This window comes from Dendrobates tinctorius, unplaced genomic scaffold (genome assembly GCF_039654945.1).
Source record: "Dendrobates tinctorius isolate UK_male_01 unplaced genomic scaffold, ASM3965494v1 ptg000158l, whole genome shotgun sequence".
Taxonomy (NCBI): domain Eukaryota; kingdom Metazoa; phylum Chordata; class Amphibia; order Anura; family Dendrobatidae; genus Dendrobates; species Dendrobates tinctorius.
Window position 1 is genome coordinate 6,547,709 of NW_027361825.1, and position 25,365 is coordinate 6,573,073.

The 25,365-nt window shown below is 45.5% G+C and overlaps 1 protein-coding gene across 2 annotated transcripts; it reads right to left on the reverse strand.

Moving 5' to 3' along the window:
* Positions 1–4,095: 4,095 nt before the first annotated feature.
* LOC141051802 (uncharacterized) lies at positions 4,096–23,574 on the reverse strand. 2 transcript variants are annotated; one of them, XM_073548834.1, is made up of 8 exons: positions 23,425–23,573; positions 8,785–8,874; positions 7,747–7,944; positions 7,082–7,190; positions 6,529–6,618; positions 6,080–6,169; positions 5,724–5,807; positions 4,096–5,098 (listed from the first exon to the last, which is right to left on the reverse strand). In XM_073548834.1, the coding sequence occupies exons 2-8, from the start codon at positions 8,854–8,856 to the stop codon at positions 4,410–4,412; spliced, it is 1,332 nt and encodes a 443-aa protein (XP_073404935.1). In that variant the 5' UTR covers positions 8,857–8,874; positions 23,425–23,573; the 3' UTR covers positions 4,096–4,409. The 2 variants fall into 2 exon arrangements, with proteins under 2 accessions (XP_073404935.1, XP_073404936.1); XM_073548835.1 differs by lacking the exon at positions 6,529–6,618 and having other exon boundaries at positions 23,425–23,574.
* Between the last annotated feature and the right edge of the window lie 1,791 nt (positions 23,575–25,365).

Consider the following 25,365-nt stretch of genomic DNA (forward strand, 5'->3'; position numbering starts at 1 on the left):
GAATTAAGAATATACGGAATAGAATTGACAATATAACTTCCTCTAATGGTACATCTCTGGTCCACCCTAAAGATATTGTAAAGGCTTTTGCCGATTATTACAAAAATCTGTATAATATTAAATCAGGATAACCCTAATTTGTAGCCAACTACCTCAGAGATTGGATCATTCCTTTCCAGCATGAACCTTCCAAAACTCAACTCTGAAGACTTATCTTTTTTGTCTTCTCCCTTCACTGAACAAGAAGTCCTGGAAACTATATTATATAAGAAAAAAAAAAAAAAAAAAAAAAAGAAAAACTTAAAACATTTAAATAACCCGGACCAGACGGGTTTAGTAATGATTTCAAGTCTTTTAGTAATTTATTAGCCCCTCACCTTGTATTTAATTCAGCTTTCCAATCAGGTCAATTTCCCAAAGAGATGCTGGAAGCGACCATTGTCGTAATCCCTAAACCAAACTCTGACACTAGCCAAGTTTTTAATTATAGACCTATATCCCTCATCAACACAGATGTAAAAATTTATGCAAAAATCTTGGCTAATAGACAATCAATTTCTCCCAACACTAATCTCCAACGATCAGATTGTCTTCCTTTAATGAAGCCTATCCATAGATGGTATGAGAAGACTCTAACATAATTAAGCTCATTTCCTCGAAAAACCTCAAAGCCACTGTTATCTCTCTTGATGCTGAGAAAGCGTTTGACCGCCTTAATTGGTCTTCTATAGAAGCGACTGAAAAATTTGGAATGAATTCTCGACTCACGGGAGGTATTATGGCTTTGTACTCTTGCCCTGGGGCGGGGGTATATTCCAACAATCATCTTTCCCCTACGTTTAATATAGCTAATGGGACTACACAGGGCTGCCCCTTGTCACCATTGCTTTTCGCATTGGCCATTGAACCTCTGGCCCAATTAATCAGGAATAGTACAAAGATCTCAGGAATTAAAACCTAGCATAGAGATTTTAAAATAGGGTTATACGCAGATGATTTAATTCTTACCCTTACCGATCCAAGCAACTCTATCACTGCCTTAAACTCTAATCCAGACTTTTTCCAAGGTCTCTTATTTTAAAATAAACAACCAAGTATCCAAAATACTTGGCTTTAACCTGGGAATAGACCAAGGAGAAATTGAGGGCCTCTCGCCTTGGGGTTGGGCTACTGATGGGGTGACATACCTAGGCCTAAAATTTGTCAAAAATATAAACTCTTATAAAATTAAACGTCGAGATTCTTACCAAAAAGCTTTTTAACGAATTTCGTATATCTAGAGATGATGGACTCTCTTGGTGGGGAAGAATCATGTTGGTTAAATCATACATCTCCCAAAAACCCTATATCTACTTCGCTCTCCCTTTAAAAGTTCCCACTTCTTCTCTTACAAATCTCCAAGCCTCATTGAATTCCTTTATATGGAACAACAAAAGACCCAGAATAGCAAAAAACATTCTCTACAGTCATAAATCCTGTGGTGGAGCTGGTTCCCCAAATATCACGGCTTATTACACTGCAAATTTAGTCAAAGCGCATTCTGGTGGCCACGTGATAAGACACCAGATTGGCATGAACTAGAATTGTCTTAATTATAAACCTCTTCACCTACTAATTCTGAACCAACTCCTTCATAAAAATTGAAAACTCTCATCCAATTTTTCAAGCTATTTCTGAAGCTTGGAAAAAATGTTCTGTTCCAAAAAGAGGCTCTAATAAAGAAGTCACATTAAAAAATTTGACCTTATCAGTTATTTTTCAAGCATCCAATCAGACTATTGACCCCGTTTGGTCTGCACTTGGTCTCAAAAGACTCAGATTTATACTATGGTGATCTTTGTACACCTTATAACAAACTCAAGAACAGATTTCATTCTACCACTCCTGCTTTCTTACAATATGTCATCCTTAAAGACAAACTCCATGAGTTCCTTGATATTTCACCAAGAATTTCTGAACCAGCAGTTAATCTTATTTGTAATATAGACCATAATATTTTCTGGAGTTTTGAGTATACTTACAAGTGGTGTAATAGCTTTGCAGTGGTCAAGACTCAAAATATTATCAAATGGGAAAACGAATTACATACAATAATTGACCCTCCTGACCTTGAACAGGCATGCTCCCTCTCGTACGCCTCTACCATTTCCTTCTCACTACAAGAGACCCACTTCAAACTTTTAACGAGATGGTATTATACCCCTGTAAGACTCCATAGAATCAACCCTGACAATTCTCCGCTCTGTTGGAGGGGTTGTGGAAGGCCAGGAATTATTTTGCATATATTTTGGCAATGTCCCAAAATTGTTCCCTTTTGGAGAAAGGTTTCAAATCTTATTGATTTTATCTTAGGAACGCGACTTGTTTTGTCTCCTCGTCTGGCCCTTCTTTCTCTAGACGCTGACAAAATTGACCCTACTAACAGGCTGTTGATTATGCACATTTTACTAGTTTCCAAACACAATATCGCTTTCCTTTGGAAAAATCCAAAACCTCCACAAATTAACGATATTAGAGACAAAATTAGCCTTCATCATTCCTTTGAACTGAAAATTGCACATATGCATGATCAATTTGCCAAACATGCTAGGAAGTGGTCTAGATGGCTGGAGCTGTTCTCTTAAGGCCTTCAACGAGAGTGCGCCTGCCTAGGCTCCTTTGGGGTTAGGTCTTTGGCTTGGAACAAATTATATGCTTAAATACTTACCTTTGTAATAGTTCATTGTATAATAGGCTTCTGCATTAACATGTTACATTTTATGTATTCTTTACATTTGGACATCGTTGTCCTTCCTTTTTTTCCCCTTTTCATCTTTCCTTCCCCTTCATTAAAACTGCAATAAAACGCTTGGAAAACAAATCCCACCAAGGACAACATCTGCAAGGAGTTTGTATGTTCTCCCCCTGTTTGCGTGGGTTTCCTCCGGGTACTTCGGTTTCCTCCCACATTCCAAAGACATACTGATAGGGAATTTAGATTGTGAGCCCCATTGGGGACAGCGATGATAATGTGTGCAAACTGTAAAGCGCTGCAGCATATGTTAGCGCTATATAACAAATAAAAAGAAAAGGGGATCATATTGAAAAGCTGAAAGTTCTATTCTCTTAGAAAAATTACTTTTCATATTCAAGTAGATATATTTACCAACCCTCATAAGGGTTGGGTTTCTGTGAGAAGGGTCTCAATCTTGTGTGCATATCTTTATATGCGTCAGGACTCGAACCCAGCAGCTCTTGAGCCAGACTGCAGTTCTTCCCTCTGAGCTGTTCAGTTTGCTAGACAGTTCCTGCCTAACTCAGATACTAGTACCTGTGTTGTTCCTGATTGAACACCCTACTTAAACCTGGCATTACACTTCCTTCCTTGCGAAATTGAGCACTCAGTCTTTAGTCAAGCTCTCTTTCCATCTGCTGTTTATCCTCAAGACTATATGTCCCAACTACAATTCCTGCTCACCCTTCCAACTACACTGCTGCTGCTCCCGTGTACCGACCCCTGCCAATTCCTGACTACGCTACCTGCCGATGCAGCCCCGAGTGGTTACAATACCACTACTCCAACCCAGGTCAGTCCATAACAGCATGGGCAATCTAAAAAAAAAAACTGAGAAATTATGCAAGTATCCCTCTCCTTTCGGCTACGTACCCACAGACTTTTTTGGAGGCATTTGCGTAAACTGCCTTAGGAACTTTAACTTTTTTGGAGAGCTAGATTCCTAAAGTTTTTTGGAAAGTTTTTCCCCCCTAAAGATTTTTCAGAGCCTTTTGTTTGGATGGTGCAAAGTATGGAGCAGATTCCATGAGGAGCCGCTCTGAAGACGGGATATACACTACTCCACCAGCCATTTGCAAAACCTGAGGCAAAAACCTAAAATACTCAAAAGATGGAACTTGTGACCATCAAAGTGTTTTTACACTAGAAGTAAAGAGTCTTTCAAGAGCTTTTAAACAATTTTTGAAGTGGATCAACTTCAAAAACATCACATTGGCAGAAAACCTTACTGCAACGGTCATTCTTGTTTCCTGTCTCCCATCTACCTACTTGGGTAACTCTGTTCCCGTTTAACCCGTCACCTCTCAATGATACAATACACAGTCATTTAGCATAATTTTATTTTATATCTTTGGAACAGAAACAGTGATTAACACTGAAAAACAAAAAATCCAATAGACATCACCACCCTTCTGAAAAACATTACAATTGTTGATGCATCCCAGACCTTGGCTACATTGTGGCTCCTCCACACCATTCAGCCAATGGAACACCAGGCTCTTGGTTGAGAAGACATCATACTACTGTCTAGTCTAGTCATCGCCAGCTCTTCAAGGACCTCCAAGCAGAGCAGTCATTACACAATTCCATATCAAGGCCTCACATCTCCGCTCTCCCAGCGAGCAGCCAGAGTCTGCTAGGAGTTGACGTGGACTCTCCGTTTATGTTTGTTGAGAGTTGAGTTGTCCATGAAACACTTCTCACACTGGGGACAGGCGAATGGCTTCTCTCCAGAGTGCGACATCTCGTGTCTCAGCATGGTGGCTTTACAGATAAACCCTTTCTCGCAATGTTTGCAGGTGTACGGCTTCTCCCCAGAATGCAATCGTTTGTGTACCACCAAGTTGGCGTATTGGCAGTAACTCTTGCCGCACTCATTGCACATGTAAGGTTTCTTCTCTGCGTGCATTCCAGAGTGCTTGACCACGCTTGATTGCCTAGTGAATCCTCTCCCGCAAACAGGACATGTGTACGGCTTCTCTTTGGTGTGGACTACCTTGTGGAGCACTAGATGGGAATGGTTCGTGAATCTCCGTCCACACTCCGCACAGGAGAACGGTCTCTCCCCGGTATGGATCCGTTGGTGGGCTTCCACATGATTCCGGCAGGAAAACCTCTTCCCGCACGTGTCACATTGAAACTCCTTGTCCCCCAAGTGAATTTTCAGGTGACGGCTGAGAGACGCCTTGCTGGCGAATCTTTTCCTGCACAGTCCACAAGGAGAAGTCTTCGCTCCAGACCTCGACTTTCGGCATCTTTTATTGGTGACTGTTAATTGGTAGATGATTTCTGATTTCACAGTCGGATCTCTGATGAAGTCATTATCTGGTAGAAGAAAAAAAAAAAAAAAAAAAAAAAAACCCGAACGAACTGTTATTCTCCACCACCATCTGAATAATTATTTCAGAGCTTTGATAAAACAAGCCCTCTAGGTGGAAGGGACCCCATTAGTTATCCATTACAGAGATGGCAAATTTACTTCATGTAATGCTTAAAGGAATCGTCCACTACTTCGATATTGATGGTCTATCTTCAGGATAGGCCGTATATAGCCGAAGAGTGTGGGGGAAGACACCCAACACTCCCACCGATCAGCTGTTATCAGCTCCTCTGGTGACTATGTGAACAAGGTACAGAGCTGTGTAGTGGCCATTCTCAGGTTCTGGAGGTCAACTTCTATTGAAGTTAATGGGAGGTGGACTGAAGGACCCGAGAACGGTTAGCAAGTGCGTAGAGCTGTGGTGAGACAGCACCATTTACATCCAGCTGGTGCTGCACACAGATTTTGGAACCAGATGTTGGACATCAACTAATCTGATTCCATATTTAAGAAGTGGACAATCTCTTTAATTTCCCTCCTTGTGGTTGTAGGTAAAGTAAACAGAAGTGGCTGGTGGTGCAGGTCATCGGACAACACCCATCTATATAACACCCCAGATAGATATTTTACCTAGTGTCGTCAGCCGAGTGTTGTAGACATCATCAGGTTTTTCAGAGATGTGACTTATGACAGAAGACAAACATTGAGGAGAACCTAAAGGGTCAGAACAGCAATAGTTACCTACAAGGTACTCGTCCGTCTGACAGCCATCTATCACTGCCCCGAAGGCGGCCGTGTCAGGCACCAGGTCTCTCCAAGAATGATAGGATCAGAAAATTACAAACCAAAGTCCAGATCCTCAACATCCGCCATCAGGATGAGTCAGGAGACCCCCCATGCACATTAGATAACAGTGCTGCCCAAGTCTGAGGACACGGCTGCTAAATATCTCATATGTACGACCCCCTCATTGCTTGCCATTTTACCTGTGTGGATTCTGTCCGCTGCCTCCTCATTGTTGCCGTTTCCAGGCTCAGACTTCACATGACACGGGGGTAGACATGTCAGCTGAACTTCTAAAAATCAGAATGATGGAACATATCAGCGGAGCTGGTCTCCCGGGTCAAAGATATGCCTCCTAACTAAAGGGTAGAAAAAGAAAAAAGTAATGATATAATACACCCAATGATGAACTCCTGAGGTCCACTGTTCACGTTCCTCACGCTTGGCCAGAAAGACGTCCCTCGCTGTACGGGACACATCCTGTATTATAGGCCATCCATTGATATGAATGGGCACTGACTTATGTATCAGGACGTCATGGGGCTCAGGATATATCCGAGGCGCCCAGGACACTGGCCACAAAAGTGAAGGCTGCCCAGATCAGGGGGACTCATCAGCTCTAATTGTCCCTTTTCTTGACTTTCAGCATTACCCTCATACTCTCCGGTGTCCGGCTCCTCTTTAATACGATGCTGGGCTGAGATACTCTGCTCAATGTCCTGGTGGTTCATGGAAAGAAGTTCTGGGGGAGGGAGATGAAAGGGTCGTCTCAAAATCAAAAGATGTATTGAAGTGATAGGAAGGATTCTGATCAAGTAGAGATGAGACGTAGAGCAATCACGAGACCCTGTGGTGTTGGTGAATGTGCCCTCTGCTCCATTTACTCCCTATGGGACTGACAGATCGCCAAGTGCTACAATCTCCATCAGTCCTATAGGCATCGAATCCTTAGAAACCCCCATGGGACCCCTGCAATCAGAAACGCATCACAAGAATAGATGATTCGTTTTCGTTTTGGGACCACAACTATTAACAAGCATTACTTGACCATTTCAATACAGGTATGTTGAGATGGAAAACCCCTTTAAGTGACGTGTTCCTCATCAAGCCTTCTTGGTAGTGGGGATGCAGATCAAACCTGCAGGCTCCGGCCCCGCCAGCACCCCCACACACACCCGTAGGTCCCCAGACCTGCCCCTGCCCACCTTTGGCTTCGCCCGGTCGCTTGTAGTTGTAATGTTCTCCGTGTCCCTCCAGATATTCCCATTCTTCCTTGGAGAAATAAACCGCCACATCCTGACACTTTAAGGGCACCTGAAATACAAGCAGTAAGATGGGAACAGCTGTGAAGGGTTTTGCACCGAGCATACAGTACATTATCTGCGCTCACTGAAGGTCTGATAGCTGGACACCCATCGACCGCAAAAAAAAAAAAAGAAAAAAAAAGAAAAAGAATGAAAAAGAGACTTTTTTCGCCGCTTCCAGAACGCAGTTTAGGGTTAAACTGCATCAAATGGACGATCTTGCGGGCATGCGCAGTTTAAAATAGCAGCCCGCCGCTGGAAAGAAACGTTACATTGACCGTCGGCGGACACAAATTCTAACAGATCCGTCAAAAAACGGATGACCATCAGTCAAAATCCGCTGCTAATGTAAGTCTATGGGGAAAAAAAATGGCGGATTTTGACTGACGTCAAATAACTGAAGTGTGAAACAGGCCTATCCTATATAGAGACAAGAAAAAAAATACTATGTTCAAAAAATTTCCAAGATGGTAAATTTTGAGTGTTTTGTGCTTTTCGAGGAGGCTTCTGTATTTGGACAACCCCTTTAAATGCTTTTTAGAATCCTCTTGCCCTGAATTCCCCACCTCACATGTCAGCAGCCGGATCATCTTATTGGTCAGCTCTAGGATCTTCTTCTGATTTCGGTCTTCTATTCCCAGGAGGGTGAATGAGAGATCCGATGGAGTCGCTGAAGAGTCTGGGCCGTCGTCATGAACTTCCGCCATGCGGAGGCTGTAGACGCAGTTGTTTCCATCGACCTCTCTCTTCACAAGAATATAATTCTGGAAGAAGAGTGTGAGACACAAAACTACTGACCAACAATGAATTTAGGAATTTTTTTTCACCACCTAAATAAAATAATTCTACACATGTTTGGCATCTGTGGACTGACCAGAGAAATCTTACTGCCGGGTCAGTTTTACCATATAGTGAACGTAGTAAGTAAAAACCCAAAAAAACAATTGTGGAATTTTAAGAAGGTTTTTTGCAATTTCTCTGCACTTAGATCCCCCCCCCCCCCCCGCTTTCCAGTATACTATATGGTAAAATCAATGCTGTTGTTCAAAAGTACAACTTGTTCAGCAAAAAATAAGCCCTCACATGGCCATAATGATGGAAAAGTAAAAATGTTACGGCTCTGGGAAGAAGGGGAGCGAAAAAAAAAAAAAAAAAAAAAAAAAAAGGACCAAGGGTGAGGGGGTTAAGAGTTTCTCCTCCAATTGTTCCTGCTCTGCTGATTTTGGAAGTTGTTCTTTTCCGTTGCAATGTTATTAACCCAAGAAGTAATGATGCAAATTTAGCCTTTTAATTAACTTGGTGTAAAGCACAGTCTGCGAACTCACTCAGCCGGGAGTGTCAATGACTTATTATCCTTCTCAGCTGATTGATATGCAGCCTCAAAGATCAGCCGAGAAGATATAAACTCTTCCAGCAGAGCAAGCTCACTGATGGCTTCTCAGTTAACTCCCCCTGCAGGCAGGTATATACCGTACAATACAGAAGCTGTACAGAAAGGTTTTTGATAAGATGCAAATGTTATTTTAAACAATAGATACATGCATTTAAGAACGAAAAACACTTGGAAGGGCCGAGCAATCCCAGGCCAGGTAATGGCTCCTCACCTCTGTAGTAAGGAGGCAGATAATCTCCAGGGTGTGGTTCAGTATGGCCTCCGCCTTCTCCATTGTCTCCATCTCCAAACGTACACTGCCCTGGAAAGAGAAGAGGACGATTGTAGCTGAGACGAGGGTCCATCGTGGGCAGTTACAGGCCGGGGGTGTCTCATCATCCATCACACACCTATTCAGTTCCTGCACGTCACAGGAACACCGCAACCAATCACTCGCCACACGTGATCACCACCACTGACTGGCAGAAGCGGTGACGTGAAAGATAGATGTAAGAATAGGAGGTGGAGGACTGTCATTGGGGACTTAACACTATAAAAAAAAAAAAATCATCATGTTATCCCCTATCCATAGGATAATGATGATCGCTGGGACCCCCCCCCCCCCCATGATGCAGAGGTTGGGGTCTGCGGTTCGTTCTCCGCTCCACTCAGGAGGTAGCCGATAACAGTGCTCCGCTCTATAGGGCCTCCCGATCTCACAGCGTCACATGGAGGAGTCGCGGCTCCTTGTAAGAACCAGAGAAAAGGATCAAAACACAAGAGAGGAGAACGGAGCCGCCGAGGATCGTCCACAGCAACACAAGGGATCTGCTGGAACATTTACAGGACAGCTCAGCGCCTGGAACCCCTTCAGGATGAAGACATTTAGGCTGTGTGCACATGTTGCTTTTTTGCCGCTTTTTTCCCCACAGTGGAAATGCTTAAAAAACGCTATTGAAACACATTCCCATGCAATCCTATGGGATGCTGCAATTGTTGTGCCCATGCTGCAAACTTTTACCAGTAAAATCCGCAGCATGCCCATTATTTCTGTGACTATGCCCACCATGCGTAAAGTGAGCACTTCATGTGCCGCTGGTACCCAGGGTCTGGAGGAGGGGAGACTCTCCTCCAGGCCCTGGGTACCATATTCTTATAAAAATTGGTGATATTCTCACCTTCTGGCGGCCCTCTAAACCCTCCCACCTCTCAGCCACGCTGCCAGCATCTTCCGTTCCCAGGGATGCACGAGCGTGACGTCACAAAGGTCCTTCGCACAATGCATCCCTGGGAACGGAACGTACCGGGAGAGCTGCTGAGGAGATCAGGGGCCGTCAGAAGGTGAGAATAACCATATTTATTTTATTTTTTACATTCTTTTACTGTAGATGTTGCACAGGCAGCATCAATAGTAAAAAGTTGGTCACACTTGTCAAGCACTATGCTTGTGTGTGACCAACCTCTCAATCACCTTTCCAAGCGTGGAAAAGAGCAAGCATTCCGCAAACTAAAAATGCTTGTGATTTGCGGGAAAAAGCATGCGAATTCCAGATGCGTTTTACCCGCAGCGGGGAGTTGCGGACATTTCCACAGCGTCTCTGCAACGAGGGCACATCGCCTTAGCATTTTTGCTTCCCACCACCACTTTTTATTTTTCCATCCACAGAAAGGTACAAAGGATTGGTGTTTGTTTTGGGGAGGGACGAGTTGTAGTTGTGACCAAATGTACAGAAAAACAGGGAAAAATCCAAATAAGATGAAAAGGGGATTTAAAGTGAACCTGTCAGCTGTTTTGGCCGCTAAAAGATACAGCCACTCAACAAAGGCAGAAAGCACTAGGAACTTATAATAAAAAGGTCCCAGTAAAGATTTAATTTCCATTTAGAATATATGGTCATAAAAAAAAATTACAATCATAGAGAAGGGGGTATATTAACCCCTTTACTCCCAAGGGTGGTTTTCACGTTAATTCCCGCCCAGTTTTTACAATTCTGACCACTGTCCCTTCATGAGGTCATAACTCTGGAATGCTTAAACGGATATAGGCGATTCTGAGACTGTTTTCTCGTGACATATTGTACTTCATGTTAGTGGTAAAATTTCTTTGCTATAACTTGTATTTATTTAAGAAAAAAATGGAAATAAGGCGAAAATTTCGCAATTTTCAAACTTTGAATTTTTATGCCCTTAAACCAGAGAATTATGTGACACAAAATAGTTAATAAATAACATTTCCCACATGTCTACTTTACATCAGCACAATTTTGGAAACAAAATTTTTTTTTTTTGTTAGGAAGTTATAAGGGTTAAAAGTTGACCAGCCAGCGATTTCTCATTTTTCCAACAAAATTTACAAAAGCATTTTTTTTTCTTTAGGGACCACCTCACATTTGAAGTCACTTTGAGAGGTCTATATGGCAGAAAATACCCAAAAGTGACACCATTCTAAAAACTGCACCCCTCAAGGTGCTCAAAACTACATTCAAGAAGATTATTAACCCTTCAGGCGCTTCACAGGAGCAGAAGCAACATGGAAGGAAAAAAAATTAACATTTAACTTTTTAGTCACAAAAATGATCTGTTAGCAACATTTTTTTTATTTTCCCAAGGGTAACAGGAGAAATTGGACCACAAAAGTTGTTGTCCAATTTGTCCTGAGTACGCTGATACTCTATATGTGAGGGGACCACTGTTTGGGCGCATGGCAGGGCTTGGAAGGGAAGCAGCGCAGTTTGACTATTTCAACCAACCTAAAATTGGCTGGAATTGAGATTGGACGCCATGTTGCATTTGACTAGCCCCCGATCTGCCTACACAGTGGAAACCCCCCACAAGTGACCACATTTTGGAAACTAGACCCCCTAAGGAACTAATCTAATGTTTCCCGTAAAGTAATTTAGTAGTGCATTGAGGTGTGGTACAATTTGAAGCAATCCTTCATACACAAGTCAGGTTTTTCGGGGCAGGTGTCGCATTGATAAATGGTGTCCTTGCGTATTCCATTTTTGTAACACACTTGGCAGCTTTTTTGGGATTTACCTCTTTTTTCAGTTTGCGGGACCTCCCCCGGGAAATGCTGACCTGGTACAATACGAGCACCTTCAGTTCCGGAAGTACTGGGGCCCGCTCCTTCCAGAGTGCCAAACATCAGGGCTTTAACCACAACCTCCTGGAACTCAATGTACGACGTATCGGTGTGGCATGCACATTGTGACAGCAGGAATGCGTTGAGCAGTGCCAATTGGACGATGTGCACGGCCAGCTTTTTGTACCACACCTTGGCCTTTCTCAAAGCATTGTACGGATGGAGGAGTTTATCGGAGCGATCAACATCCCCCCCATGTTTTTATTGTACCCCAGCACACATTCAGGTTTGCTGACCTGTGTAGAGGTCCCCCGTACAGTGCTGAGGGCGCTGCCATCATAATGTATGGTGGTCAAGAGGACATCCCTCTTGTCCTTGACCACCAGGAGGTGGTCGCTACATTGGGCCCTGCTCTCACCTTTTCAGAGCATCTGCCCAAGTAGTGTCTTCGGGAGGTGTTATGAATGAGTCACCGGAGGAGAAAACAAAAAAGCCGGATTACTTACCGGTAATGCTCTTTTAATGAGTCCACGACAGCACCCACTGGAGGTATCGGATCCGCCCCATTTGGAACAGGAAACCCTACAGGAAAGAAAAAAGGGGCGGTCCGCCTTTCCTCCTCAGTTTTGCATTTCAGAGTACCAGGAGGACCGCCAAGGATTAGGCAATGTCTTATATCTTTACCAGATATACTTTTAACATTGATATTTGTAGCAGGGAGGGAAGTGAGCGGGTGCTGTCGTGGACTCATTAAAAGAGCATTACCGGTAAGTAATCCGGCTTTTTACCCTTCGCCACGACAGCACCCACTGGAGAGATTCCAGAGACCATCACCTGGGTGGGACCACCGTGCCAAGGACAGTCCTGCCAAAGCTTAGGTCAGAGGTAGACGAAAGATCAAGTCTATAGTGTCTATAGAAGGTAGAAGGGGATGACCAAATTGCCGCCTTACATATGGTTTCAATTGGAACGTCTCCCCTCTCCGCCCAGGAAGCCGCCATTGCTCTGGTGGAATGTGCTCTGATGTTTCCCGGAGGTTCTTCATTTTTTGCAGAGTAGGCTAAACGAATGGCATCCCTGATCCATCGGGAAATGGTGCTCTTTGTGACTCCATACCCTTTTTTACAGCCCTGAAAAGAAATGAAGAGAGCCCTACACTGCCTCCAGCTCTCGGACCTTTCAATATACTTTAGGACAGTTCTTCTGACGTCCAAAGTGTGGAATTTCTGCTCTTCCGGAGTGGAGGGATCTTCAAAGAAGGTTGGGAGGAGTATCTCCTGAGACCTATGGTACCTTGTTGATACCTTAGGCAGGTATGAGGGGTCTGGCTTCAATATTAATCTATCCCGATATACCTGCAAAAAGGGTGGATCTATGGACAGGGCCTGGATATCACCCACTCTCCTAGCGGATGTCAGTGCTACCAAGAGGGCCGTCTTAAATGATAAATATTTAAGGGCTATCGTATCTATCGGTTCAAAAGGTTGTTCTGTAAGGGCGTCTAACACCAAGTTTAAGTCCCATGTAGGGATTGTGGGTATGTGAACCGGAGTTATTCTTTCACATGCCGTAATGAATCGTGATATCCACTTATTTCCTGCTATATTATGGCCATACAGCGCCCCCAACGCAGACACCTGTACTTTTAGTGTGTTTACTGACAAGCCCAATTCCTTTCCCTTTTGTAGGAACTCTAAGATAGGGACTATCGGGACTTCTGCTGTATGAGATGCTGTATGAAACTCTAGGAATTTCTTCCATATTCTTTTATAAATTTGGGTTGTGGACTGCTTCCTGCTCTGCAGGAGCGTAGTAATTAATGATTGCGAAAACCCTCTTGATCTTAATAGGTGCCTTTCAAGTTCCACGCCGTCAAGTGTAAGTTGTCCACTTGAGGGTGGAAGAAAGGGCCTTGGGAGAGTAGGTTGGGGTCTGAGGGGAGAACCCAAGGGTCTGTCACTGGCATAATTCGTAGCCACGAGAACCACGGTCTCTTGGGCCAGAATGGTGCCATCAGGATTACTCTCGCCTTTTCCTCTCTGATTTTCTGAATCACTTGTGGCAGGAGAATCAATGGAGGGAAGGCGTATGCCAGCTTGAATCTCCATGGGGCCTGGAGGGCATCCAGTATGTCTGGGTGATCTGCTGGAGACAGGGAAGCAAAGGTCTTTGTTTGTCTGTTTTCCCTTGTGGCAAAGAGGTCCACTTGAGGAAGTCCCCATAGAGCCACTATGTTCTGGAAGATTTGGTGATTGAGGCACCACTCCCCTTGCCGAAGTGTGTGTTGGCTTAAGAAATCTGCTTCTTGATTGTCCTCTCCTCTGATATGAAGAGCTGAGAGGGACAACAAATTGCTTTCGGCTAAGTCTAAGATTCTTGCCGCAGAAGACATCAGAGTCTCTGATCGAGTACCTCCTTGTCTGTTTATGTAGGCCACTGTGGTGGTGTTGTCCGACAGGATCCTGACATGTTTCTGTTGGAGCTGTGGAAGGAAATAATGTAGAGCATAGTATACTGCTGTCAGTTCTTTTAAATTAGACGAGTATTCTCTTTCCTCTCTATTCCATCTTCCTTGACAAAAACTATTCCCCATATGGGCTCCCCAGCCTTGGGGGCTAGCGTCGGTGGTCAGGATACTAGATGGTACTATGACCCATGGGACTCCTGAGGATAGATGGTCATCCTCTAACCACCATTCCAGAGAAGTCAAGACCTCCTGCGTTAGAGTTATCTTGCTCTCGAGGTGACCACCATGTCGCCTCTCCTCCTGGAGGATCTGATGCTGGAGTGTGCGGACATGATAATGGGCCCACCGGACTGCAGGGGCACAGGAATCTAGCGACCCTAATAGCGACATTGCCCCTCTCAGAGACATGCGTGGTCTATCTATGGCTGCCTCTACTTTCTCTTTTGTTAGTGCAATCTTTACCTGCGGCAGTAGACATTTCTGGGTTATGGAGTTCAATTGGAACCCCAAAAACATCTGGAGGGATTGCGGAACGAGCCTGGACTTCTGTATATTGATGATCCAGCCTAGGTCCTGTAAAGACGAGATTGCATCAGCCACTCTTTCGGTACATTGGGTATCCGAGTTCCCGATTATTAGGAAGTCGTCTAAGTAAGGTACGATTAAAGTATCTTTTTGACGAACATAGGCCATCACCTCTGCCATCACCTTGGTGAAGATTCTTGGTGCTGTTGAGAGGCCGAAAGGCATGGCTGTGTATTGAAAATGACGGACCTTGCCATCGAATACCACTGCGACCCTTAGATATTTTTGGTATCTATTATGGATAGGATGATGATAATAAGCATCTTTTAAGTCAATCCCCGCCATCACACAATTTGGAAAGAGAAGCTTTATGGTGGATCTGATTGATTCCATCTTAAACTTATAATTTTTAATAAACGTATTAAGCTTCCTTAAATTAATAATTGTTCTAAATGTACCATCTGGTTTGGAAATTAAAAATAAGGGAGAGTAGAAGCCTCTACCTTCCTGTCCCTCTGGGACCTCTACTAAAACCCCTTTGCATAGTAGGCTCCGAATCTCTTCTTCGAGGGCCTTTTGTTGGGCCATAGAGTTAAGGCGGGTTAGGACAAAGAAATCATAAGGATTTTGAAGGAATTCTATTTTCATTCCTTCTTTAATAATACTCAAGATCCATGGGTTTGAGGATATTTGTTCCCATTTTGGATAAAAGAACCGTAATCTACCCCCTACAGGTGGGTCTGATTCTTTAATTTCTATTTTCCCTTCGGAACGTTGGACCCCTGAACATGGTACCCTTTTGTTTCTCTTCTTTTGTGGCCCATCTATTTGGTCTTTCCGTTTGCCTCCTTCTTCCAAACGGTCGCCTCTTAAAGGTTCTCCTATAGAAAGGGATAGAAGAGTCAGGGAACGCCTTCTTCCTTTCCTTTGGCGAGTATCTCGTCTAGGGCTTTCCCAAAGAGAAACTCACCCTCACACGGGGTTGCACAGATCTTAGCCTTTGATTGCGCGTCCCCCTTCCAGCTCTTCATCCACAACGCCCTTCTGGCGTTGTTCACTAGAGCTGCTGATCTTGCTGCCAGCCGTAGAGTGTCTGCCGACGCATCAGCCATAAAGGCAGCTGCCCCCCTTATCAATGGGATAGCGGCCCTTAATTTTTCTCTGGACACCTTTTGCTCGATTTGTTGATCCAGCTGGTCCAACCACACGAGCATGGATCAGTGGTGCATGTGCTGGCTACCGCTGGCTTCTGAAAGGATACTTTCTTTTTGAGGCTGATGGGAGAAAACTTCTTTGGTCATTTTTTTCCCATTCCCTCTTTATTAGGGCCTTAATTGCCGGTATTACCGGGAACGCTCTCCTTTTCTTTTCAGCCAACCCCGCAAACATTATGTCCTGTGCGGTTTGGGCACCCCTTGGTTCCTCACACCCCATAGTGCTTCTCACCGACTTGACTAGGTTGTCCACACTGTCTAGGGGGAAACATGACTGTCCCTCCATGTCTGATGATGACGAGGATGTTAGTGAGGAGTCAGAGATTAACCCCCCTTCTTCTTCTGACTCTGAGCTGAGGGTTAACTGCTTCTTGCTGCCAGTCTCTGAGGGAGTTTTGGCGCGTTAATAGCCTGTATCTCCTCCATGATTATAGCGCTAATGTCCTTTGTCAACAATGCGGTCCCTTGCTTTGTCTCTTTGGTGCACTGTTTACAGAGCTTCTTAGGGTAGGAGTCAGGGAGAGGTTCCGAGCATAGCGCACATTCTTTATGCTTGGATTTATCCTTTTTCTTGGTCTAGAAGGGGACACCAAGGCGGGGGGGGGGGGGGGTAGGAGAGGTCAGCTTAGTAGGCAGAGTATATACTTTGCACACTCACCCAGTGAAGCCTTATATTACCGGATCAGATGGCTGAGACGTCCTAGGCCTTGATTCTCCTGCCTCATTTCTGCGGCCAGTGTTGCGGTCCCTGGTGGAGCTACCTACTGCAGAATCCCCCGCTGGAGCGTGTGCTTCCGTTGGGGACGACATTTTTTTTTTTTTTTTTTTCCCCTCTGCCGTCCCCCCGGAAGTTGCTCCTCCTCCCAGGGATCACCGCGCGCGCGCCCCCGACGCTCTCTCAGCCATCCCGCCCCGGAAGTTCAACCATTACTTCCGGGGGGGGGTCAGGAGACTGTGCTCTCCACGCGGTCCCCTTCTCCATGTACCGCTACCGCCGCTGGCGCCTCCATTCAAAAAGGAGACCTCCATCCTTTTTTTTTTTTTTTCTTCTGCGCCACTGGCGCTCTTACCGCTCCCAGCAGCAGTGCGTCCCGGTGCCTGCCGGCGCTCTCCTGGGTGAGACGGGGCGGCCCTCCCCGGACCCCGTCATCACCCTTCGCTCACCAGACGAGGGGGGAGCCGTCTAACGGAATCTCCCCCGACGCTGCCTCTGGACCGCAGTCCCTGCCGTTCCCAAGGAGACTGCACAGGCGGCATGCCTGGCCCAGGTATTCTTTTCCTGAAGGATATCGTGGCTCCGTTTGGAACAGGAAACCAAAACTGAGGAGGAAAGGCGGACCGCCCCTTTTATCTTTCCTGTAGGGTTTCCTGTTCCAAATGGGGCGGATCCGATACCTCCAGTGGGTGCTGTCGTGGCGAAGGGTAAAATACAAGCTAAGTCCAGAAAACCAGAGAGGTTGGTAGCTAGCGGATTGCAGACCCCTGATCCTATTCACAACAACTAACAGTAGCCGTGGAGTGTTACTACAGTGGTCCTAGACACCTCGTCACAGCTGGAGAACTAAATAAGCCTAAAGAAAGAAAGGGGAAATCTAAACTGCCCCAGAGCAGACCCCAAAGCAAGAGACAGCCCCCAACATGTATTGACGGTGAAAACAGATGAAAACACAAACACAGACAGAAAGACGGGCAGAGCAAACGATGAGGCCCAACTAACTAGATAGGAAAGGACAGAAAAGATGCTGGCTGCAATCCGTAAAAACCCTACCAAAAATGTCCCAACACGTCTGATAGGAAAAACGGCCCTGAAGTCACTAGACTTCAAAATCCCTATATCAGCACTCCGATATATTCTGAAGACAGAGCAAAAGAGAATTAACCGATCAGGGCCAAAAATGGAAATTCAGCAAAGCCCCAGCCGGGGCTGGCTGAACACAAAACTAAGCAAATCAGACAAAATCTCATGGAATAATAACAGAGCAAAAACTTAGCTTTAGAAGACAGGAACTGAACTGGAGGCCAGAGCTCAGAGCAGAGAAATCACCAGCAACCCTACAGGGCGTTGGCTGCCTTATATCCACTCAGATTCCGGATGTCCAATCGCAATCCACCTGTTCAGGTGACAGGTCTCTCCCACCCAAATCAGTTTTACCACCTCCTTTCACCAGCAGAGGGAGTTCATCGGACATCAAAGGTGAACGAGAAAATGAGCCGATAACAGGGAGGCCTCTCTGATTTTTGCAGACAGTACCGCAGGCTGCGGTACCTCACGCAGAGAGGGATTTGTAGAGTGGGACGCTGGTATAAAAGTTATCAGTGTAGAAGTGATAACCTATATCCAGCAGTGGGTGATCCAAATCCCACACATTTTCCCCCACTCACTCCCAGGACATTCAGGGGGTTGAATCCTGGTGTCCTTTCCTTCGTACACTCTAAACCTGTGGGTGTACCCTAGGGTGACCGGATCTCATATGGGGGGGGGGGGGGGGGAAATGTCAGAATCTTGTTCGTCTGGACCCCACAAAACGATTCCCCTTTCCAGATATTGAGAGAGCCAAAATTTGAGCTCGATCAAACGACGTTAACCCGTGCCGCTCGTCGCTCAAAGTTTGAAAAAATCCAAATTGAGGTATTTTAAGATTTAGGTATTTTGCATAGTCTGTTAGACTATAAAGAATGTGACAACAACATTGCAGAAATAGCCCTGACCAAATTTTCGAACCATTTGTGGTATTTGAATGCAGAGTTGGTGGGATTATCGTTTTTTGATCCCACCATTACAGACAATGAAAAGTTGTTAATGGCTAATAAATTGCTCAGTAGCACAGATGAACCATCAGAGCACGCTAACCTACATGAGTTGATAATTTTACATAGTTATCTAATCTATTCTAGAGCTTTTGTTAAAGTAGTTTTTGAAACGTCAGAATATAATGCTCGGCATTTGCTTACAACTTGCAGGACATATTGCTTTTGTTCTTCATCTTTTGTCAGAAGGTCGTTAAAGTCGGTTACTTCCTACCTCTTTTAATTTTTCTTTCCTAACTTTTGGATTTACAACCCTAGCGTGCTCTGATGGTTCATCTGTGCTACTGATCAATTTATTAGCCATTAACAACTTTTCATTGTCTGTAATGGTGGGATCAAAAAACGATAATCCCACCAACTCTGCATTCAAATACCACAAATGGTTCGAAAATTTGGTCAGGGCTATTTCTGCAATGTTGTTGTCACATTCTTTATAGTCTAACAGACTATGCAAAATACCTAAATCTTAAAATACCTCAATTTGGATTTTTTCAAACTTTGAGCGACGAGCGGCACGGGTTAACGTTGTTTGATCGAGCTCAAATTTTGGCTCTCTCAATATCTGGAAAGGGGAATCGTTTTGTGGGGTCCAGACGGACAAAATTCCAACATCGATTTTTTGCGGTCACCCTAGTGTACCCTGAGGCACTCACACACAGCTTATAGAGTTTGATTCCGTACCTGGCCCTCTTACTGGGCAGGTATTGACGGAATCCGAGCCTGCCCTTAAAATGGACCCAGGACTCATCCACGCAGATGTCCCTTTTGGGCACGTTCACTTCAGCAAACTTTTTGTTGAAGTGTTCGATGACCGGCCGAACTTTGAACACACGGTCAAAGTTGGGGTCATCTTGTGCGGGACACTGTGCATTATCGTTATAATGCAGGAATTTGTGGATGGCCTGAAAAAACATCCGGACCATGACCATTCGGAACACTGGAGGGTTGTATAAAATATCAACACTCCAATATTGCCAAATTTCAGGCTTCTTCAGGATACCCATGTGGAGGACCAGGCCCCAAAACTGCGTCATTTCAACTGTGTCCACAGGAGACCAGTTAGAATATGATGAACGCGTGTGTTGTTCCAAAAATTGCCGAGCGTACAAATTAGTTTGCTCCACCATGAGGTTAAAAAAATCCTCAGAGAAAAAGTAAATTTCTGTGAGGCCTCTGGTGTCAAACTTTATTCCTAATTCTGCCACAAAATCAGGAATCAGTGGTTCGTAATTTTCGGGGGGGCGAGGTCCACACAGGGTCTGCTGAATCAGCTGTGGGCATGGTGGGCGCTGCCTCATCTTCTGTCCTGGAGCGTCTGCGTGGCGGTTCCGCAGGACCCGAGGGGGAAGAGAATGAAGAATCCGAAAAATAAAGAAAAGTGGGATCCTCTCCCTCGCTATCAGTATCGGAGGCAAGTAAAGCATATGTCTCCTCCATTGAATAGCGCTGTTGGGAGGAACGTGATGGGCGGGATATTTTTCTGTGTAAGTATGGTGCTTGGGTGTACTTTATTTATAACTATGTATGTGTGTGGGGGGGGGGGGGCTAGTGAATGGGGCACACTATTCTGTAAGAAAAAGCTAAAAGGAAATGGGGAGAAAAATACCTGTGAAAGAAAGTCTAAATCAGCAGGCCCTAGATATAAGTGAACGGCGTCACTTATTAAAATTTAGTGGCTGCTGGATGTGCACACAGGGGTAGCGCAAGGGGGGGGGTGAAAAAGAAAAATGGAGAACAGCCGACACGAGCTATGATAAGTGAATTGTGTCACTTATCAAAATTCGGCGGCTGCTAAATGTGCACACGGAAACAGCGCAAAGGGGGGTAAAAAGAGGGGGCTGGGGGGGATTGGGGTGGATGAATAGAGATCGGGCAGGAATCAACAGTTAGGGTTGTAGTTAGGTGGCACAAAAAGGGGTGAAAAATGAAAAAACAGCAGGCACAAGCTATGATAAGTGATGCGCGTCACTTAACGCTTTGCGCTGCGGGATGTGTGTGCGGAGGTGGTGCAAAGGGGGCTGAGTGAAAAAAAAGCGGGCACGAGTGTTGATTGGTGAACTGTCACCAATCAAGGCTCGGCGGTTGCGAACGGAGGTGGCGCAAAAAGGGGGGTTAAAAGAGGGGGCTGGGGGGGATTGGGGAGGATGAATAGAGATCAGGCAGGAATCAACAGTTAGGGTTGTAGTTAGGTGGCACAAAAAGGGGTGAAAAATGAAAACAGCAGGCACAAGCTCTGGTAAGTGATGCGCGTCACTTATCAAAATTTTGCGGCTGCGCAATTTGTGTGAGGAGGTGGTGCAAAGGGGGCCGAGTGGAAAAAAAGCAGGCGCGAGTGTTGATCGGTGAACTGCGTCATCATTCAACGCTCGGCAACTGCGCACGGAGAGGGCGCAAAAGGGGGGGGGGGGTGGAGGGGATAAAGATAGATTGGGCAGGGGATCAGGGATCAGTTAACACTTACAGTTGTAGTGTTCTTTCTTCTCTCTTTATTCTGCAGGGATTGTGATGCTACAAGCTGTGGCAGCACAATACCCAGCACAGGAGCTCTTGCTGCATCTGACCTCTCTGCAGGAATCCTCAGCCAAGAGTGAGAATCCCTGCAGAGATGTCAGACAGGTCAGAGCGGTCACATTGCCGCTGTGACCTGTCATTGGTGGGATCGAATGATTACATCGATCCACCAATCCCTGCTCTGCCTGGTGACCATGGCAACTGCCTAGGATCGGAGCTCACAGCTCCGATTCCTAAGCAGGTCATGGCCAGGTCACCAGCATGGCACAGAGCGGTCACAGCGTGACCACAGCTGTGCCCTGTGGTTGGCGCGATCGCCGATCTAATCGATTGCGCCAACCACTTCCTGCCGGCCCTGCTGGGCCTGTCCTAGGCTCCAACCTAGGATCAGTGCTATTACAGCACCGATCCGGGCCGGTACCGGCAGGGCACAGCGGCGATATTCCACAGCTGTGCGCTGCGATTGATGCGATCGATTAGATCGGCGATCGCGCCTATCACCGATGCCTGGTGCCAGGCACCTGCCCTAGGATCGAGTACATAGATACTCGATCCTAGCCTAGGACCTCGTTGTTTCAGGCAATCTGATTGGCTGAAAATGAGAAGCGTTGTGATTGGCTGTTCTGAATTGAACAGCCAATCATAGCGCACAGAAGGGCGGGCAAGGGAGGAGACAGCCTGGGATGCCGAGGCCATCCACCCTGAGGTAAGATGGCGTCGGCATTTTAATGCGATCACCGCGATGTTGCATTAAAGGGCATGACGTACTATTCCGTCCATGGGACTTAGGTCCCAGGTCACATGGACGGAATAGTACGTCTAATGTAGGAAAAGGGTTTAACAGTCAATTTTATTATAGCAAAAACACAAATATAGACAAGGTATCAGGGAAATAAATGATTGCAAGTGCTAGCTAAATGAAAAAACACTGCACATGGTGGAAAAAAAGCAGTGTATAGAGAAACACGCATCTCCTAACAAAGCTGCATGTATGTAGTCGGAGCGGTAATAATCCATGATGGATATAAAATATATCCATTAGCGGTCGAAAATGAATAAATACCTATAAAATATATGACCCACTAAACAGATAAGGTAAGACAGCAATAGTGGTCTGAACATTACCTTGTGACTTGTTGAAAAGCCGCATGCAGGGGTGTGAGAAACACATAGGAGCCCTGACGCGCGTTTCACCGCACTCGGCTTCGTCAGGTATTTATCCATTTGAGTTTTACAGGGTGGCTTCGAGGTGAAGGTGTCTCCGCCCACGTGCGCTAAAAACGTGGGCTGTGTGGACAGGGATTTGCGTGTGGAGTGTCGCTATGTGGAGTGGGCGTGGCTTGATACATACACAGTATATTAGTATTTTCTTAGAACACCTTATTTGGAATTTTATACACATCGAAAAAAAAAAAAAAAAAATATATATATATGAATCCCCATTTCCATCTTTTTTTTTTTTTCTTTTAAGACGGTGTTTGCTCTTGTTGTTGGACCCATCATCACGATCCTCCGGCTATAGCATGACAAAACATGGATATTTTATTATTTTAGTGGTAAAATAAATAAAATTCAGATTGTTCTAAAGAAGAAACTAAGCAGTGCCTCCTGCCAGCCAGGGCCGTGTATCGGGACGGTTGATCCCGTTCTGGGTCAGACACCAGATTTCAGCCCTTTTTATTACTCTTCCTGCAGTTTCTGCCATTACCATTATTTGTTTTTCTTCACCAGTAATTTTTTATAGAAATTCGGTTTTTCTTTAGCGGGAGGAAAACCTCCAAGATGCGACTTCTCTTTTCTCACATCGCACTTTCCAGATCCGTTGTTACCAGGTTTTTAGATGGATATAACGAGGGTGCGGAAATTTACACTTTTAGATTTTTTTATAAACCCCCAAACCGGCAGCTGAGACTTTGCGCACACTCCGCTGCAAGTTCCCATCTGAACAAGGAATAACAGCCATTGTGGCTTCTCCCCCACACAGGTGTCACACTAACTCTCCAGGAAAAAAGATAAATAAGTGCACCCCATACAGATATGCAAATCTGAAAGCAAGACCTTGTGAGTAGTAACCAATCAGTACCCGGACTCCTGTTGCTACGGGTAACAAGCCTATTTCTCAGCTCTCCCCATACATGAGGCGCAATGGAGCAGACACCAGGTACATTAGTCTGTGCCCACCTCCTGCCGCCCCCGTATATAACACCAGAGCGCCCTCCGCTCACATGTAAACACTTCCCAACCCAAGCACAAAGCTCCTACCTTCTCCGACCATGTGAGTGGGCGGGCTCGCCGACTCTCTCACTCCTATTGGCCCTTTATTTAACACTTCCGAAAAGCTTTCTGGGACTAGTAGTCGTTTCCTGATAATTGAACGTGCAGTCACGTTCTCTCCTAAACTACAACTCCCGAAATTTACTGCGGGAGCATCGGCGCCTTTAATTTCCGTCCATTTATATAAGCATGGGATATGTAGTTCAGCGCTGTGCACTGATTACTAGGATGTAGCGAGCACTGAACTACAATTCCCGGGGTTCAAAGCGGCTTCTCCGCGTTGATTGGCTGTTTTTTCCCGCCCAGTGCGCGTCGGGCCTTGCAGTTCTACGTCACTTATTGAAGGCTCGATTGTAGCGGTGACTGGACTACAATGCCCAAGATTCCACAGTGGTAGTAGAGCTTTGATTGGCTGTCTGTCGTGATATGTAGCTCTGCGGCAGCGATAGATTCCCAGCACTGGAGCTGATAGCTATCCTCTCCACTTTCAGGACTGCTTGCTGTCAGTGAGTGGAAACAGTTTTTCAAACACCCAGTGGCTAAAAACATGTCCTGAAAAACGACACGTGTGAATACGGGGCATTACATGGGTTGGCCACCATTTTTTTCAAGGATTTATCAAATTACAACACCAAAACTACCAGACCGGAGTAGCGCCTCTACTAAAAGCGAATGTCATGTGACCACTGCAGCTGATAAACAGCCAGTGATTGGCTGCAGCAGTCACGTGACGGGCAGGAGGCCGTATCTTGTGGCTGCTTATGATGGATAGTCCAATAGTAGACAAGCCCTTTAAGCTTAAAGGGGATGTGTACCTTTGGAAGACATTTTTTTTCTGCTTAAATGGATTTGGGACTAAAAACCATTTTTCCAATTGGGTTTCATTAAACCTTTTGCGCCATTTGGCTTTTACAGGCACTTTATTCCTTGCACATTCAACTTTGGTCATAAATCAGTGGCGGGAAACTCAGAAAAAAAGACAGCTATAAGGGTCCATGCTTCCCATCAGAACCAGCTCGCTGATGGATTATCTGTTAACTCATCCTGCAGCCGGCAACAGACACAGTGCAGCAGAGGCGGCAGAAGGCAAACGGTGCAATGTTTTTAAGAAAACCCAATTGCGAAAACCTGTCCCCAAAAGTGAACTTCTGTAATAGACAATCCCTTGCTATTCCCCTAAATAAGGCGATGCACTGTTACCAGGTGGCGCCGTCACTGTACTAGTGGGGGTCTGACCTCTATCCATCCTAAAAATGAAGGCTGGAGAACCCAACCTTCCTTACAAAGCAGCCTAAATGTCCACCAGGGGACGGCATCTGCCTCCTGCCAGCAATGGCTCCCTGCATGGAGGAGCAGACTGCGAGCAGCCGGGGTTTTCCTATGGCCGTGATCACACCTACAGGTCTGACACTGGTCCTGTACTTGGGGTTATAGTATGTGAACCCCCAGTCTTCTGTTTAGGGCAGAGTTCTATCTCATCATTGGGGGACAGCTTGTAATGTCCGTCAGGTCCCACGTACACGTCCGTCCTATGGCTAGTACTCATCCATGGGGTCCTGTCGTTCCTCCAATTTCTTATGGGGGCATACTCTGCTCTGGGGGGGGATATGAACATTACAGTGTATTCTCCCATGAGACGCTCTGTAGTGCCACCTATTAGGGGCAGCACTAATATCCAATACTGGCCCTTTAAAGAGCCACATGACTGAAGAGATGAGGTCAAGCCAAAAACTCCATTTGCTGACACGCGTTTCGGGGTCTGTCCAGGTGAGACGCCGGTGACAGGGGTCTAAGGGCTCCGATTTTCTCGGACGAGCGCCATCTGTGTTTTCTGGGCCTGCACTCGTACCTATGATATTCCATGGGGCTGCGCACGTCAGACTTTTTCTCACTACGCGGAAACGTGTTCGATTTTTGGTCTGAGAGGTC

What these genes read in the sequence shown, in the direction of transcription:
- LOC141051802 (XM_073548834.1), bottom strand. Translation starts at nt 8,856, where the DNA reads ATGGAGACAATGGAGAAGGCGGAGGCCATACTGAACCACACCCTGGAG. An exon ending in TCCGGCTGCTGACATGTGAG is followed by an intron (nt 7,191 to 7,746) that starts GTGGGGAATTCA and finishes CTTGTATTTCAG; the next exon opens with GTGCCCTTAAAGTGTCAGGA. An exon ending in GGACACCGGAGAGTATGAGG is followed by an intron (nt 6,170 to 6,528) that starts GTAATGCTGAAA and finishes TCTGATTTTTAG; the next exon opens with AAGTTCAGCTGACATGTCTA.